At 48.0% G+C, this 19557-nt stretch overlaps 1 protein-coding gene across 2 annotated transcripts in view; it reads left to right on the forward strand.

Moving 5' to 3' along the window:
- Nucleotides 1-19557, forward strand: part of CCDC60 (coiled-coil domain containing 60) — a 164924-nt gene that overhangs the window by 103337 nt on the left and 42030 nt on the right. For both annotated transcript variants that reach the window (XM_007189482.2, XM_057526848.1), the window contains exons 3-4: nt 2206-2376; nt 11437-11544. In XM_007189482.2, the coding sequence (XP_007189544.2) occupies nt 2206-2376; nt 11437-11544 (279 nt within the window). The remainder of the gene's footprint in view (nt 1-2205; nt 2377-11436; nt 11545-19557) is intronic.

Consider the following 19557-nt stretch of genomic DNA (forward strand, 5'->3'; position numbering starts at 1 on the left):
TTGCTGCATCTCAAGAGCACCCTGGATGCGCTTGAGAAGTCTCATTGAGGACTGATGGCAGAGAGGGACCTCTCCAATTGCTGGGGCTCTGAACTTGAGGATGTTAGTTGGAGTTATTAGAGATGAGCTTCTTAATGAAAGTGGTAACATCTATTGCTTCCTAGAGTAGCACCCAATCTGGGACACAGCAGGCTTTTCTTCCTTCTCCCCTCCCCTCCCCTCCCTCCCTCCCTCCCTCCCTCCCTTCCTCCCTTCCTTCCTTCCTTCCTTCCTTTTTCAGAGCAGATCCTTTCTGTTAAACAAAAGTCTTAGATAGAAGACCAATATCTAAATCAGAAAAATATAATCTTTCAGGAGCACAAACTGTACTATGTGATGTCACATAACATTTTAGTCAACGAAAACGAAACTTTTCTGCATGAAAAGTTGTACTTGCCCAGGGCCTTTGCACATGCTGTTCCCGTCCCCCAGGTATCTGCATGGTTTACTCCATCACCTCCTTTACGTCTTTCCTCACATGTCACCTTCTCAGCCAGGCCCTCGCTGACCATCAGTTTAAAATGGCACCGATCCACACCCCACCCCTGTCTCTCACTCTCCCACGTCCCTGCTTTATGCTCGTGCCTGGAACTTAGCGTGTCACCTACAGTTCACTCTGTTTCGTGTCTGTCTCCGCCCCCTGGAATAGGAGCTTCACGAGGACAGGAATGCTGTGAGCTGTTTTGTTTGCTGCTGTACCTCAGCACCTGGAGTAGCTCCTGACACACAGCGGGTATTCATTACATTTTTGTTGAATGGTTAATAATGATGCAGCTATTTAGGCAAACACACACATTTGAAATTGGGCGTGAATTAACGCAATGAAGAGTCTGACTCCATTTTTGACGGGCGACCTTTGACAGCGTTTGAGCTGCCCGCCTCCCTCCTCCCCCCCCTTTCCCTCTGCCCCGCATCTGGGCAAGCTGATAAGAAACCCAAGGTGCTCCTTGTTTTGGTGCTGGCGGGAAGCTGAGACCACACTCAAACAAGGGACCCCTCACCCCAGCCCCACTCCCAGAAAACCCTAAGCCGGCCCTCCCTTCCCCTCCCCCCACCCCCCGACCCTGCTCTCTCAGCTGATTGCAGACCTGCTTCGGAGCCCAGAAAGCCTCATAATGTGAGTCATGTCATTTCACACCCTTGTGGTGCGTGTGTGACGTCAGTCTTGACCTATGAACCACATTTTGAGCGAAGAGTCTCTGTGAAGTAGCATAACCACGAAAAAACAGTTGCTGTCAGCCCCAGCTCCCAGATGAGCTCTGCATTTGCTTTGTTTGTGCCACATCAAGGAAATCCTCCTCTGTGAAATTAAGGGGTTGCGCACGGTTACGGTTTTCGTTCTATCAGGTTATCTGGCAACCTCAGGATGCTCTTTGATGAGTGGATTTCAGAAGCTTGAAAGCAAGACCGAAGCACATTTTTGTTTCAAATACGAATTCCACCTCAGATCCACTGCTTGCATCTCTAAACTTAAAAATAAAAGCCCAAATGGACAGTTCAGGGCCAGTTCTGTATAATCTGGTTTCACTGTGTTCCACCAGGATACACATTCATTTGGTTTTGCACAATTTTATACATGAGGAACCTGAGAGACTATTTTGCTGTAGCGAGAATATGGGCTGGGCAGATGATGCCTGATCCTTACCTGCCAATGACCGGCTGGGATGCACGTGTATCGTGTAGCATAGAGATTCAGAAAACTTTACGTGAACTGAGAAGCAGGGTCTAAATTTAGAAAAAGACTGCTGGTGACCTTCCGGTGACATATGTATAAGAAACTCAAATACCGCATTTCACTGAATCTGAGACACACCATGAAGAACAAAACAAAATAAAAACACTGCCAATTAAATTAATTCTCTGGGGTGTGAATTATTATGCTCATTTCAACGGACATAGCAGAGTGCCTAGCACATAGTAGGCACTCAATAAATGTTTGTGGAGTGATGGAACTGAAACCAGGAGAGGTTAGATAATTTGTTCAAGGTCTTTGGTAAGAGGTGGGTCCATAATCCAAGCTTAGGTCTCTGTGACTTTGGAATTCTAAAGGCAGGAGGTCTCCTGCTACTGGGCATGAGAGTGCCCTTCAGTGGATTATCAGTCCCAAGACAGTAAGACATTGCATTGATCGCCAACTCATCTTCCTCTCTCTTTCTCTTTCTCCAGCATCTTGATTCAGTGGGTGAAGATGGGCCGTGGATACTTTACTATTCTGAGGGAGGAGAGTGCATTGAAAAAGAGGCAACAACAACTTCAGAAACTCAAAGAGGAAGAAAGAAATATATTCCAACCAGCCAAAAAGATGTCAGATATCCAGTATGGGGATATTCTTTTGACGTAAGTAGACACCATCACCGTGGCACCAGTGGTCTTGGGAAGGACCAACGAGAAGGAACCCTGTCTGGTTGGGTTGAGGGGTGGCAGCTGTCTCACATGGGGAGCCCCTCCTTAGGCTGGTGTCTAATGACTTCTTTCAGTCTGGCTCAACCTACCTCGCCAGCCTCACCTTCTGGTATTCAGTGAGGTATCTTCTACTACATATGTCTGTCCTCACATCCATTGCCAAGAGCTACCCAAGAAGTCTTGCTGGTCCCCAGATGTGCCTCTTTCCCTCTCGTTCCAAGGCTTGTCCCTACCTCTGGGCATTTTCCCGTGCTGTTCTCTGGGCCTTAAGTGCTCTTCCCTACATCCTCTTCCAACTAAAGTTCTAATTATCATTAAAAGTCCAGCTTAAATGCTGCCCTCTCCTGATCCTTCCCAGATTTCAGCCCAACCACCTCCAGAACCCATTTGGACTCTGAATTCCCTTAACGTGTTTGCACACTACTTTGTTTTATTCCACATCGATATCCCTATTCTAGACCTTCTCCTGAAACCCCAGGTCGTAGCTCGGTATCCACCCAAAGCAAGTGGACCAGAAAAAGGTTTGTTGAATCAGTAGCCTCCCTCTTTTTGTAAAGGTCTTTCCTCTGGTTGAGAGAGGACCATCAACAGACTGGTCCATTATGAAATGCCCATTCACGTAACAGTAGCAATCATGCTAATAATCACAACCACAACAGTAATTTATAATGAGTGTCTACTGCGTGCTTTGTGCACGTCTTTTTGTCAAAATTTCAAAACGTTCCTATGAGATAGATATTATGATTAGCCCCATTTTAGAGATTAAGAATGAGGCTTAGTCATAATTCCCCCTATGACTAAGGTCATAGTTGGAAAGCACCCCCGTGTCCCAAACTGAGTGACACCAACATTCATGGACTGCTACATTCTGCAGAAACAAACTCCCGGAACACTTAGCTTGTGCAGACCAAATGAGGCACAAATCAGTGATGGAAAGGAGGTGCTAAAGCAGGAAGAGGTAGAAATATATATGGTAGAAATATATATATGGTAGAAATGGCCTGCCATTGCCCTATTAGAGCAGTGGTCGCAGCCCTGGCTCCACAATTAGAATCACCTGGTGCCCAGGTTGCTTCCCAGACCCATTACATCAGACCCTCTGGGGTTGTTACCCGGACATAGTACTTTCTAAAGCTCCCCTAGATAATTCCCATGTGAAGCCCAGGTTGAGAGTTACTGTGCTTGGGCTGCCTTTAGGAACCCGAATTGACATGTTGCCGGCTAAAGAGGAAATGGAATCCACAGCACGTGATGCACCATTTCCCAAATTCTTCACAACGTTAACGTAAAGAAATATGCACGTGTACGTCTTAAAAACAATGGTCCTACCAATGGAACCATACAATATGGGACCTCTTTGTGCCTGGCTTCTTTCACTTACCATAGTTTGTTTGAGGTTCATCCCAAACAGGAAGCAGATTGGTGGTTGCCAGGGGTTGAGGAAGTGGGGGGATGGAGAATGACTGCTTAATGGGTGTGGGGTCTCCTTTGGGGCTGATGAAAATATTTTGGAACTAGATTTAGGCCATGGTTGTACAGCCATCAATTCAAATGCCATTGAATTGCATTCTTTAAAACAGTTAATTTTATGTTATGTAAATTTCAACTTAATGGAAAAAAAAAAAAAGAGGGAGTTCTGGTCTGTGAGGCCCTGGGGGGGAGGTGGCAAGGGGGCTGGACACTAGTGGTTGGAGATCTTCTTAAAGCTCACGGTTCCCGGTGACTGTTGGGAACCCTGAGTGTGAGACCATGAGGGGCTGGTATATTTCTAGTCACCTTTCCCCTGAAAGTCTGGCCCTTGGGAATCCCAGCTTATTGTAAGAAGGGTCTTCTCTTTGATTCCTCATTTGTGCAGACCACGGACTATGCTTTTTCCTTGCCCTGTGAAGCTGTTAGAAGGAAAGTTAACCTTTTCTAAATTGGCAAATGTCCTTAGGACCAAAGCAGCTCCCAGGCCGCCTTACCTCTCTGGTTTCCAGTCTCTTTTTAGTTTTGGCCGAGAGATTCCCACTTCGTTGTTGGCTCTTTGCCACTCTTTTTATTTTATTTTATTTATTTTTTAAATTTATTTATTTTTTGGCTGCATTGGTTCTTCATTGCTGCGCGCAGCTTTCTCTAGTTGTGGTGAGCGGGGGCTACTCTTCATTGCGGTGCGTGGGCTTCTCACTGCGGTGGCTTCTCTTGTTGCGGAGCACGGGCTCTAGGCACGTGGGCTCAGTAGTTGTGGCACGTGGGCTCAGTAGTTGTGGCTCGCGGGCTCTAGAGCACAGGCTCAGTAGTTGTGGCACAAGGGCTTAGCTGCTCCGTGGCATGTGGGATCTTCCCGGACCAGGGCTTGAACCCGTGTCCCCTGCATTGGCAGGCGAATTCTTAACCACTGTGCCACCAGGGAAGTCCCTTTGCCCCTCTTTTTAAAAAAATATCTTGTCCAGCATTTTTGGTTATTTTTACCCAAAGGGTTGGTCTAAATAAGCTAGCTTACCATTTGTGCATTCATTTATTAACTCATTCATTCATTCTGAGAGGAGAGAAAATATCTATGATTTACAGTCCCCACCACATGCCTTCCAAGGAGTGAGCATCCCAAGGAGAAGCTTTCTTTGGTGAGCAAGTGTATTCAAGTGAATACACAGATAGACAGGAAGAGCAGAAAGGGTTCCCTGACAGATAGAAAGGAGACATTCAGGAGACGGGCCGAGAGTGTGAGCGGAAGGGACCCTTCGGAGGAGAGAAGAGAGGAAAGGCAGCCATCACTGGGAGAGAACGGAGATGTCTAATGAGGGTTTTTACGAGGTTTTGCCTCACAGTGTGACATGTAAATCCATTCCTCAGTTTCCCCACAAGATCTTCAGTAAAATATCCATGGCCCCTTAGTGCATTATGTCTTGGACCTTTATCTTGGCTTCCAAGTAAGTGTAGGCGTGAGAATGGGAGACTACCTTGACCCAGGCCCGTTCTCATTGTACAACCAACCGCTTGTATTTTGAAGACCTACTGCGTGCAGGCCTTCTGATGGCACGGAGATATGAAAAGGATCGAGGGACAGTCCCTACCACATGCGGTGCCACAACACAGTACCATGGGGGTGCACCTGTAAAGGAAAAACACTCCTCCCATGTGTTTCTCCTTTACTCTCACACCGTGATCACACTCATACTTCTGACACCAGATGTGTGGGTTTTCCCCCACACCAAGCAAATGTCTGCGACACCAGTGGGGCATCCTACCATCCTATTCAGTTCTGACACTTTCTACCTGGACTTAGCATCAGATCCCACAGGTTAAGGGTTCAGTCCCACAAGACTGCCCCCACGTCAGATGCCAATCACGAGTCCCAGGTTGTCACCTGTACTTCTGACCAACCAGCTATAAATCAGGGTTCCCATGACCTCCTTCCTTGGGTTTGATAATTTTCTAGAATGGCTCACAGAACTCAGGGAAACACTGACTTACATTTTCCTTTTTATTACATAATAAAGGGTACAGATGAACACCCAGATCAAGAAGTACATAGGGTAAGATCTGGAAGGGACCCAGGCACAGGAGCTTCTGTTCCTGTGGAGTTGGGGAGTGCCATCCTCCCATTATTTGGGTGTGATCACCAACTTGGAAGCTCTCCAAACCCCATACTTCAGGGATTTTTATGGAGGCTTCATCATATAGGCATGCTCTATCATTAACTCAGTCTCCAGCCCCTCTCCCCTTCCCAGAGGACTGGGGGTGGGGCTGAGAGGTCCAAGCTTCTAATCATGGCTTGGTCTTTTTGGCGACCAGGCCCCATCCTAAAGCTATCCAGGAGCCCACCAAGAGTTGCCCCATTCCCAAAAAAAAGACCCAGGAAATTCCAAGGGATTTGGGAGCTCTGTGTCAGGATCCAGGGTCTAAGACCAAATATTAAGACAAGAGATGCTTCTGGTACTCTTCATCACTTAGGAAATTCCAAGGGTTTTAGGAGCTCTGTGCCAGAAAGTGAGGCCAGAGACCAATATATATATTTTTTTCTATTATTTCACAATGTCCGCCCGCTCCACTTTAGGGGGTGAAAAGGAAATCTGGAAAGAATCCCCAGAAGTGTGACTTCTGAGCAGGATCTTTAGTGCTGAATGGGAGTTCATTGGGTGACAAAAAAAGAGGTATGGTTAGACCCATCTGTATCAGCCCGCCAGAAATCCTGCAGCCCGCATGTCTGGTTAGACAGGCCAGGGCTGGAGAAGGAGGGTGTGGTGGTGTTATGTATTGCCAAAATCAGAAATATGATTTTCAGAATGAAAAAAAGAAAAAAAACAGGCAAGTCATGACCTGAGCCACCTCCATCCAGCCACTCAGTGGACCCCCACTGAAGTGTCCTCACGGGACCTTGAAGAGGCGCAGGATACAGAGAAAGCCACTCAGTGAGCCGAGGGGTTCTTACCCTTTCCGTGAAGGTCCCACGAGCTCAGTGCAAGTTTTGCCTTTAGTGTCATCTAAGAGCCCGATGACCCTCTCTGAGTCTGGTACCTCTGGTGGCACTAGTCACCTGGCAGCCTTTCTCTAGAATAAAGAGAAGGAATGAACTAGTGGCTCTTTTTCGCAGGAACTTTTTGCTCAGATTATTGGGCAAACAAACAGGCGCTGGGGAAGGTGGCATCTGTAAAGATCCTCCTGTGACTGTTTAAATAGTTTGGTTGTAACGTTGCCCTTGTTTACATGGGGTTTTTAATCCATGGTCACAGAACACAATTCTTCCCTCTCCGATCCATGTTTCAGTGTGCAAGACATGGTATATTTAAAGTTTAATAAGTTTAAATATGCATGAGATCTTTCCTCTCGTAGACATTGGTCTGGTTATGACTTATCCAGTGGATTCTATGAGCTGTGCAAGGCTGGTCATTAAAATAAAACTGGAGGCTATTATTGCAACATAGCCATCAAATGCAGGTGGGGCGGCAGGGGTTATGAAATAGCACTAGGAGATTATCCCTACCAGTAGGGAGTAGTGGTTAAGAGCACAGGGCTGGGGTTCGCGTCCAGACTTCCCCCACACAACTGTTTCACTTTGGGCAGGTCGCTGTGCTGCTCTAAGCCTCCTCTCTCTACACCCTTATGAATGGTACCAACCTCCCAAATTTGTTATAAGGATTAAAAGAAACAACGCTTAGCACAGAGCCTGGCATATGAGACGTACTTAGTAATTGCTAGCTATTATTATGCAGTGAAATGAATTTGATCTCTCTGGCCCTCAATTACTTAAAACCCTCAGATCTATGGCTAAAAATCTTAATTTCCAGGCAGGCTAGAAGGCCTCTCACATGTAAGAGCTATGTTCTATAAATATAATTCCAATCACAGAATTATCAAAAATACAAGTGTTCATTTAGAACTGCTTTTTTTTTTTAAAAATAAATTTATTTATTTATTTTTGGCTGCATTGGGTCTTCGTTGCTGCACGCGCTTTCTCTAGTTGTGGTGAGTGGGGGCTACTCCCCGTTGCAGTGCGGTGGCTTCTATTGCGGGCACAGCTCAAGGCTCAGCAGCTGTGGCGCACCGACCCAGCTGCTCCGCGGCATGTGGGATCCTCCCCGACCAGGGCTCGAACCCGTGTCCTCTGCTTTGGCAGGCGGATTCTCAACCACTGCGCCACCAGTGAAGCCCCTAGAACTGCTTTTTTAACACAGTATTTGATCCTGTGCATTCTAAAAGCAAAAGGGATTTTTTCCCCCCACCTCTGGATCTAAGACCATAGGATAAGTTCTTTTAGACCAAAGTTTTAAGTCTGACAAACTATGTAGGGAAAAAAGAAAATCAAGCATGTCCCCAAAGATTCCGGCCTGCAAGCAGTCTTTCCCACTGTGTTCAATGACCTCATTTCTCAGCTGCAAGTTCAGCTGAAAAAGGCGAAAAAAACAACGGGTAGAATTTGTCTTATGTTTGCAGTTGAGAGGAGACATAAAACAAGAGATTAAGGAGTGTAAAAGCTGGGTTAATTTCCCCATATTCTAAACCACTGGGTTGAGCCAGTAAGCCTGGGCATGGCAACATATTGGCTTGTGGTTTCCTCAGCTCTAGGGTTGAATAAAGAGCCTGTGGAAATGGAAAGCAGGGGACCTAGATTCTGGTCCTATTTTTTAGGTAGCTCTGTGACCCCAAGATTGTCCTCAAATTCCCAGGAGGCAGGTGACTTCCTAATGGGTCCCTCCACCTCCTCTGGCTCCCTCTGGCTCCTTGCCCCACGCTAAGCCAGAGCGAGCTTTCCAAACGTAAACCACTCCCAGTTTAAACTCCTCAGTGGCCACCATTCTTTATCGGATGAAGACAGAAGTCTGAGCAGGGGCTACAAGGCTCTGGATGGGCTAGCCCTTGGCTACCCCCCCAGCCACACTGCCCCCTCTCCCTCCTCCCCAGGGCCTCTCCCTCCGCCCTCTGCCTACTGAATTCCCATTCAACCTGCAGATCTCAGCGCAATATTTACTTCTGTGCCAGTTACTGTTGCCGTGAGCAGCCACTCCAAAACCTATTAACTCAAGACAGCAAACATCTTTCTCACTCACAAATCTGCCATTTGAGTAGGGTTAAGTGGGGAAGGATTCAGCACTAGCTGGGGCAGCTCAAAGTGTCTGTTTCCGAGAGGGCTCATCTGCACAGGTGGCACCTTGGGGCTGGCTGTCAGCTCTGAGCTCATCCAGGACTGAGACCCAGCAGTCTTGGTCCCCCTCCCTATGAGCCTCTTCACAGGCTGCCAGCTTCCTCCCAGCATGGCGGTGCCTGGGTGCTAAGAGTGATCTTCCCAAGACGTAAGAAGGAAAAGCTGCCAGTTCCTGGAGCCGGGACCCAGAAATTGGCATCCCACCACTTCTGACACATTCTATTGGCCCAGCCACTCAGAAAGCCAAGAGTCCAGGGGAATGCGGGCTATAAAGCCACCTTCCCATTAGAAGAAACTTGAGTCACATGTTTCTAAATTGACACAGCTCCCTCCAGGAAGTATTCCCTGACTCCATTTCAGCCATATTCTCTGTTTGGGTCTGTCAAAGCACCACACACTCTCCAACTCAGCCTTATCACAGCTGTGTTTGTGTAAAGCTCATCTCCCCCACGAGGCTCTTAAGCTCCGGAGGGGAGGGGCTGGATCTGTCTCCATCACCTACAGCCCCCAGCGCAGAGATGTTCCATAGATATGGGTAGACGTGAATGAATCAGGGAACCCGTCAATGTTTCAATCAGTATTAAAGTACTCATGCTGAGAAACTACAAGGCTTTAAAGGAGCACACTGGTAGCATAAATATGTAAGGCAAGCTGGGAGTGAGATGCCAGGGGTTTTTGAGTCTCAGGCAACCCAAGAGGCACACACCTCGTGCAAAGTGGGCAGCAATCTTGACCTTGGGCCTCACCCAACTCTTACTCAGAGTGGCAAGAACTTTCGAGTCTTCAAGAACCAAAGCTTTTCCATCTTTATGTGACATCTCCCAATTTTAAAATATAGACAATCAATTCCATTACACACACAGTAGGCTTATTAAAACATGTCTATGGGCTAGATTTGGTCATGGGCAAAAAAATATATACCCTGTGACCCAGGCATGCCAAAAAGGAAAAAAAAAAAACCCCCGTTTTCTCTGACTGACATGACTTACTCCATGATGGTGTTGAAAAGAAAAACTTAACTGTGGTATTAAATGTAACTTAATATTTTTCACTTTGAAACAGTCTTTTTTGGATAAATGTCCAGTGGTTTCAAAGCTGAACTGCCTGTTTGGGCTGTTTCTCTCCTCTCTAAGCATCCCTTACCCCCCAACCCCCACCCCTTCCCCCAGATGGTTTTGGCTTCAGAGGAAGCGTCTGTATTCTCTGTGGGGCAGGGGATGGGCTTCAGGAGAGGTATGCCTGGTTGTGGCTGATCTTTTGGGGCACACTTGTGCCGACTTCTGAAGCTCGAGATCCCCACGTCTCACGGCTGATTCATCCAGCCAGTGAGTCAGCAGTCTGTGGAGTTGGGAGAAGCCCCTTTAAGGAAAGGACCGCAAATAAGAGCTGCTGACTCTAGGCAGTTCCTGCCCTGTGTGCATCCCGCCATTTCCACTTCCCACCATCCCTGTCGCTAGGACCCTGGGTGCCAGCCACCTTCCTCTCTCAAGCTGAAATTATTGTAATACTTCTCACTGGTCTCCTTGCCCTCCACTCCCACCATCGGCCATGAGTCCTTGAACTGGTCTGCAAGGCCCCCATTCTCTCTCCATCCTTCCCTCCCTTCTCTCTCTCTTGCTCACTCCACTCCAGCCACATGTGCTTCCTTGCCGTCTCTAAAACACCATCCCACCTCAGGACATTTGCACCTGTCGCTCCCTCTCTCCAGAATGCTCTGCCCCCAGACATCTGAATGGCTCACTCCCTTCCACTGCAGATTTTTATCAAATGTCACCTTCTCGGTGATAACTTCCCCAATCACTCTATGTAAAATTGCAAGCCCCAGCTCTCCCAGCCCTTCTGAGCCCCCTTCTCTTTTTTCTGCCCATCGCACGTGTCACTGTCTAGTGGGGGTGGAGGTGGGAACGGGTCAGCAAACTCCAGCTCATGGGCCAAATCCAGCCCCCAGGCTGGTTTTGTAAATAGAGTTTTATTGGGACCCTGCCATTTGCTTATTGCTTACATTCTGTCAATGGCTTTCCTGCTCCTAAGTAGTCATGACATAGACCGAATGTCCCACAACATCATAAATATTTGTCTAGCCAGATAAGAAAACATATCTGACCGCTAGTCTAGTATACCAGTATACCACACAGCTGCCCGATTTATCTTATTTGCTCCTTTGTGGGAATATGTGTTCCATGAGAGAAGGGGGTCTAAAATGCTCTGCTTACTGGCTGCATCTAGAACCTTCGTCTCTCCAGCGGGAGTTACTGCCTGGCCCATAGTAGGTGCCCAGTGATATTTGCCAGATAACCCCTGGCGAGAGAAGAGGGCATTTAAAACTGCTTCTGCTCGTTCACTCTGCTGCTCTCGTTCTGCTTCACCTTCAGCACGTACGGGGACGAGAAGATGAAGAAGGTGGGGATGGGGGTCCTCCTGCGTCCATTCACCCCCGTGCACAGCTGCATCATTGCGCCCTCGCTGCCTGAGGCTCACGTGTAAGTAGTGCCACCTCTGGCTCATCTGCTTATCATGCGAAGAAGCCAAGGTCAAATGACTCAGACAGCTGGGAGCTGTTCCTTTGTCCTCTTGAAAGGGACGGGGAGCCTGGGGCCAGCAGTGTTACATGGTGTATAAAAATAACAGAAAGCAAACATGGGGGCTTAGAGCTAAGTGGCAATCCAGCTGGGACTGAGTCATTCCATTCCTTACCACACCAAATGCTCTAATGTCAAATAGTTTGCAAAGCCTGATAAAATCTGTCTGCGGCATGCGCCTAGCAGATATCTCACCCAGGGCTCCGGGGACATGTTTTCCCCAAGACTCAAGGAGCTATTTCCCAGAGAAGCCCCTGCCGCCTTCTGAGCCGACCCCAGGCACAAACTCATCATTGCGTGATGTAACAGGGGCTAACCAACCCTCCAAAGAATACTTGGGCTTTCCAAAACCTTGACATCTTGTTCCCCTCCTGTCTGTTCCAGAGAATTCTAAGCCCAGCTTTTTCTTTTTCACTAGTTAGCACTTTTCAACTGGGAGATTTCAGGCACAGAGATAGAAATTGACTGTAAGGCAGGATTAGGATTGCTCAACCTCGGCACTATTGACATTTGGGGACAAATACTTCTTTGTTGGGAAGGACTGTCCTGTGCACCGTAGGATGTTCAGCGCCATTCATGGCCGCCACCCCCTAGTGCCAGTAGCACCTCCCTCCCCAGTTGTGACAACCAAAGTGTCTCCAGAGATTGCCAAATGCCCCCTGGGGGCAAAATCACACCCATACCCCCAGCCCTCCCATATAAGAACTACTTTAGGGCAATGAACATGGTGCACTGGATTCTGTCTGCTCATTTGTCAACTGTTTATTAGGCCCCTACAGTGTGCACAATAAAAATGGCACTACTGACTGCTCTGTGGGCTCTGTCTCAATCCTCTCAGCAGCCCTTTTGTGTAGGTGTATTATTATCCCATCCCTGCAGATGAGAGAGCAGAAGCTCAGAGAGGTGTACTAGCCTGCCCAAGGTCACAGAGCTCAGTGTGTTGCTGCACTGGGGTTTTAAGCCAAGTGTGTCTGACTGCAGAGCCTGACCTCTCACCACCACACACGACACAGAAGGTATATCCCAAGGCTTTACCTTTGAGGAGCTAGTGATATATCTGGACAGCCAAGTCTCATGTACTTGAAGAGTGAAATAATGCAGGAGTGAAACTGTAAGACAAGATGGCAGATCCTTAATCAGAGCACTTAGTTCCTGGGTGGAAGATGACACCACCACCACCACCATCATCCCTATCACCACCACCACCATCATCATCCCTATCACCACCACCACCATCATCATCCCTATCACCACCACCACCACCATCATCCCTATCACCACCACCACCACCATCATCCCTATCACCACCACCACCATCATCATCCCTATCACCACCACCACCACCATCATCATCCCTATCACCACCACCACCATCATCATCCCTATCACCACCACCACCACCATCATCATCCCTATCACCACCACCACCACCATTGACATCACCATCACCACCACCATCATCATCCCTGTCACCACCACCACCACCATTGACATCACCATCACCACCACCATCATCATCATCATCCCTATCACCACCACCACCATCATCATCCCTATCACCACCACCACCATCATCATCCCTATCACCACCACCACCATCATCATCCCTATCACCACCACCACCATCGACATCCCTATCACCACCACCACCATCATCATCCCTATCACCACCACCACCACCATCATCATCCCTGTCACCACCACCACCATCATCATCCCTATCACCACCACCACCATCATCATCCCTATCACCACCACCACCATTGACATCACCACCACCACCACCACCATCATCATCCCTATCACCACCACCACCACCATCATCATCCCTATCACCACCACCACCACCATCATCATCCCTATCACCACCACCACCATTGACATCACCACCACCACCACCACCATCATCATCCCTATCACCACCACCACCATTGACATCACCATCACCACCACCACCACCACCATCATCCCTATCACCACCACCACCACCATCATCCCTATCACCACCACCACCACCATCATCCCTATCACCACCACCACCACCATCATCCCTATCACCACCACCACCACCATCATCCCTATCACCACCACCACCATCATCATCCCTATCACCACCACCACCATTGACATCACCATCACCACCACCACCACCACCATTGACATCACCATCACCACCACCACCATCATCCCTATCACCACCACCACCATCATCATCCCTATCACCACCACCACCATTGACATCACCATCACCACCACCACCACCACCATTGACATCACCATCACCACCACCACCACCACCATCACCACCATCATCCCTATCACCACCACCACCACCATCATCCCTATCACCACCACCACCATCATCATCCCTATCACCACCACCACCATCATCATCCCTATCACCACCACCACCATCATCATCCCTATCACCACCACCACCACCATCATCATCCCTATCACCACCACCACCATCATCATCCCTATCACCACCACCACCATCACCCCTATCACCACCACCACCATCATCATCCCTATCACCACCACCACCATCATCATCCCTATCACCACCACCACCATCATCATCCCTATCACCACCACCACCATCATCATCCCTATCACCACCCCCACCATCATCATCCCTATCACCACCACCACCACCATCATCATCCCTATCACCACCACCACCATCATCCCTATCACCACCACCACCACCATCATCATCCCTATCACCACCACCACCACCATCATCATCCCTATCACCACCACCACCACCATCATCATCCCTATCACCACCACCACCACCATCATCATCCCTATCACCACCACCACCATCATCATCCCTATCACCACCACCACCATCATCATCCCTATCACCACCACCACCATCATCATCCCTATCACCACCACCACCACCATGTATTTGGACACATTCCTATCCCTTACTAATATTTCAGCTTTTGATGAGCCCCACTCCATACTCTCCTCCTGTCTCCCTTTGATGAATATTATGACTGGCTTCTTCATAGACTTATTTGTTCAGGGACATTCCAACTGGCAGCCTCAGCTTGATGTTCTTAAAACATCTCCTTGCAAAAGTAGTCTTTGCAGTTTCTCGTAACGTCCCATGGAGACACTTGCGCTTTTGCCTTTCTTTTCCATGGACAAGCCCTCTGAAACCAAATGGTGTAAATCAGTGGTTCTTAGGCTTTCACTTGCATTTGAATCATCTGGGGCTCTGGGCTTGGGAGCGGGGATAGCAAAATAAGGAGATGCCTGGGAAAATGCATATTCCTAGGCCCCACGCCCATTTCCTTTGGTCTGAGCAAATTGAGGTTTAAATCAACTGTGGACGTGACTGGAGAGTTTCTTGCTCAGCCTCCTTCAGTGCCAGATGGGGAAACTGAAGCCCAGAGAGATGGCAGAACCTGCCAAAATGCTCACAACAGGAATTCTGATCTCCTGACTCTTAAGTCAGACCTTTGTATCAAGTTTGTTAGATGATGATGATGGTGATGGTGGTGATTATCACAGTGGTGGTTGTTACTATTCGTTATGCCCTAGACCAGGGATCAGCACCCTTTTTATTAAAGGGACAGACAGTAGATATTTTAGGCTTTGCAAACCAGATGGTATCTCTCGCAACTACAGTCATCCCTAGGTGTCTGCAGGGGATTGGTTCCAGGACCTTCTGCCGATACCAAAATCTGTGATGCTCAAGTCTTTTATGAGTATAAAATGAGGTAGTGCTGTCAACTGTACTTTACCTTGTTGTCACAGCAGGAAAGCTACAATGAATGGATGTGCCCGTGCTCCAATAAAGTTTTATTTGCAAACAAAAGCACACACTCCTTCTCTAGATTGAAGGCTGCCTCTTCTTCTCCTTGGCTGTTCAAAGGCTCTGGCTGCATTTGATGATGGTATCGGCATCTATTGCTGTATTACAGACCACCTCGAAGCGGAGTGGCTTAAAACAGCAACCATTTATTCTTGTTCAAAGTCTGCAGGTCAGCTGGGTGGTTCTGCTCGTCACATCAGTTCAGCTGGTCCTGGCTGGGCTTGCATATGTGTGTGGTAAGCTAGAGGCTGGCCCATCTAGGGTGGCCTCATGCCCAGGTCTGTTGGTTGGTTGGCTGGTTGGTTGTTGGCTAGGGTGGCAGGAGTGACTGTCACTGTCATCATACAGCAGGCTAGCCGGGCTTGTTCCATGGCTGCCAGGAAGGGTTCCAAGGACGAGAGCCTAAGCACTCAAAGCCTCTTAAGGCTTAGGCTCAGAATGGACCCAAGGACCTTTCCATCCCATTCTATTGGCCAAAAAAGACATCAGGCCTGCCCAGATACAAGCGATGGGGAAAAGAAAGATTCCACTGCCTGGTGAGAGAGATGCTGATTCACCTTGTGAAGTGCACGGATGCAGGGAGGAGTGGAGAATCGGAGCAGTTTTATCATCATTCTACCGAAAGGCATCAGGGCAGAGCCTGCCTGGTCAGTTCTCAAATTCTCAGTCTTCACGTCAGCCGAGGTGGATCCGAGCCTGGTCAGTCCCTTCAAGACCAGTGCAATTGATCCCAAAACCAGCTGAAGATTCTGAATTGACTGTATGGGGATCAATTCAATCATGCCCAGGAAGACTGCACCTTTATCTTTTTAAAAAAAGAGCTGGGGCACAGTCTGTAGGAAGGAGGACAGCCCCTCCTTTCCTCTCGGAGATGACTGGCCTGTCCTTACAGCCCTTCCTGAGCGACTGTGCAACAAAACAGTGCCTGCAGCCACTGGCTGGGTTTGCCCTTGGCAGTCAGCATGGGGTGCTTTGTAGCATTTGCTGATTTCTCTTAGTAAAAGTTTTGAAAAAATGTTGTTTTTTTCTCAGGGATGTTGACCCCTACTCGTATTCTGGTTGGTACAGCAGTTTCAACAGAGAGGGCTATTCAGATGCACTGACCGCTAGGTGCTCCCCCAGAGTTCTGAGCATAGGGATTTTAGAAGCAGGCTTTGTGCACCCTGGTCAGCGTTTTCATCTATTATGTCCCACGTTTAAGAAAATAGATGCTTTCTCTTTTAATTTGACAAAATCCAAGGTATTGCGCTTTGACCTGACATACAATCATTATGAGAAAGGAGCGATTTCTATCAAGCATGTTTCTGGGGACCCTTTCTTTCTCCCTTTCTTTCCTTCTCCCTTTCATTCCTTCTCCCTTCCTTTCTTCCTTCCTTCCTTCCTTCCTTCCTTCCTCTCTCTCTGTCTCTCTCTTTCAGTTTGCTTCACTGCATGTTAGATGAGAGATCATTGGGTTTGAGGCACTGTATTTTTTCATTAAGACCTTATTTTTTTAGAGCAGATTTAGGTTCAGATCAAAATTGAGGGGAAGGTGCAGAGATTTCCCATTTCCCTCCTGCCTCCCCCATCGTCGACATCCCCCACCGGAGTGGGACGTTAGTTACAACTGATGAAGCTACGCTGACACGTCATAGCCACCTGCAGTCCCTAGTTTACATTAGGGTCCCCTCTTGGTGTTGTATATTCTGTAGGTTTGGATGAAAGTATAACGACATGTATCCATCCACTCACGTATTATACAGAGTATTTTCACTGCCCTAAAAATCCTCTGTGCTCTGCCTGTTCATCCCTCTCCCCCTCCCCGCCCTGGCAACCACTGATCCTTTTGCTGTTTCCATAGTTTTGTCCTTTCAGAGCATCATATTGTTGGAATCATACAGTATGCAGCCTTTTCAGATTGGCTTCTTTCACTTGGTAATATGCTTTTGAGGTTTCTCCTTGGCTTTTCATGGCTTAGTAGCCCATTTCTTTTCTACGCTGAATAATCAATTGTCCATTGTCTGGATATACCATAGTTTATTTATCCATACATCTCTAAAGGTTGCTTCCAATTTTTGGCAATTATGAACAAAGCTGCTATAAACATCTGTGTGCAGGTTTTGTAAGGCACTTTCTATAAGCAGAGAAAAAGGTCCAGACCCATTGGATGAAACCCTCTTCTGCTGAAAAGGGCGTGAGGGCTCTACCATGTAATAAGAGACATCAACACTGTATTAAAGCACAGATTCAGGAACTGGACTGTCTGGGCTTAGATTCCAGCTCTGCTGCTTGCTGCCTTTTTTGACCTTGGATAAGTTATATGACCTCAATTTCTTCATCTGAAAAATGGGAATACTAATAGTACCTTCCTCACAGTGTTGTTATAAGAATGACTTTAATTAATGGATGTAGAGCACTTAAAACAGTGTCTGGCACAGAGTAAGCACTCTGTGGGAAGTGTTTACTATTATTGTTATTTTGCTGTTGTTGGTACTATTCTTTGTTATCTCTGTGGTTGTGCATATGAGAATTGTGCCCAAATTATCAGCTCTGGAAAGCGTCAGATCCAAACCAGTTTATTCCCGCCATCTCCCATTCAGTAACCAGAAATGTATTGAGTCTACTCTGTGCATACCTGTGATGGACAAGACTCTGTAGCTCACAGGCTTGTGGGCTGCAGAGACAAGTAAACAGGTAGTTACAAGAGAGCAGGGACACAAAATGTAGGGACAGGGGGACACATTGTAGGGTGGGGGGGTGCTTTAGAACCTCTTCGGAGAGAGGATGCTCGAAAAATCAAGGAAGGCTTCCTGCTGGAGGCGACATCCGAGCTGAGACCCAATCACGGAGAGGCAGAGGAGGAGGAAAGGGAATGTGTATCAGAAGCAGAGAACAGTGCCAAGCACCTCACCTCACTTTCACTAGAACGATTACTGCCATTATACAGATGAGAAAACTGGGGCTCAGGGAAATGAAGTAATTTGGCCAAGACCACATAGCTAGTAAATGGCAAAGCTAGGATTTTAACCCAGTGCAAAGAGAGTACGTACGGTGAGCTTGCGCTATGGAGCAGAATTTCACCAGGCTGCAGGTGGCGGCGCAGGGGTGAGAGAGGAGACTCGAGGCTGGGGAGATGGATGGGAGTCTCCCATGTGATGGGGTGTTGGTTTGCCAGGGCTGCCATAACAAAACCCCACAGACTGGGTGGCCTAAACAACAGAAAGGTATTCTCTCACAGTTCTGGAGGCTGGAAGTTCAAGATCAAGGTTGCCCACATGTTGGTTTCTACTGAGTCGTTTCTCCTTGGCTTTCGGAGGGCTGCTTTCTCGCTCTGTCCTCACACGCTCTTTCCTCTGTGAACGTGTACCCCAGTGTCTTTCCGTGGTCACGGCTCCTCTTCTTCTAAAGACACCAGTCAGATTGGGTTAGGACCCACCCTCTTGGCCTTATTTTAACCTCATCACCTCTTTAAAGGTCCCCAATACAGTCACGTTCTAAGGTACTAGAGATTAGGACTTCAGCATATGAACTTCGGGACATAACTCCGTCCATAGCAGATGGTTTAGGGAGTCTGAAGATTTTAAGCAAGGGAGGGAGAGGGCCAGGTTTGTTCCTGTTGCTGTCACCTGCAGAAATGAGTCTGATGCTCACATGCCTCTCGTCCCCCTGTGACAAAGCAGATCCCACCTCACCAGTTAACTCCCTTACCCGTCCCTCCCTACCCGCACTGGACACAACGGAACGCCCAGGCCTGCCGGGGCTCTGAGTCGTGAACAGAAGAGGGGGCGTCTCCCCGGGCTTTTCGCAACTTCCTGGGGTCACAGTGAGGGTACAGGGAGGTGTCTGCACAGGGCTGGGCACATGGTACAGCCACTGCTACTGTTGGTACCCAGAGCTGCCAAAATGCACTTACCTGTAGGGACCAAGATGGTGTAAAGGGGGAAGACACAGACAGAACTGGGAGGGCTGTGGGCTGGCAGGTCCTTTAAATTAGAAGTGAGGGATGAGTGGGTGCTTATTATTAGAAAATAACTTGTGGATGGAAAAAAAAGGAAGGAAGGCGCTCTAGATGAAAAAAAGAGAGACAGAGCTGCTGACTC

The sequence above is a fragment of the Balaenoptera acutorostrata genome, chromosome 13 (genome assembly GCF_949987535.1).
Source record: "Balaenoptera acutorostrata chromosome 13, mBalAcu1.1, whole genome shotgun sequence".
Lineage (NCBI taxonomy): Eukaryota > Metazoa > Chordata > Mammalia > Artiodactyla > Balaenopteridae > Balaenoptera > Balaenoptera acutorostrata.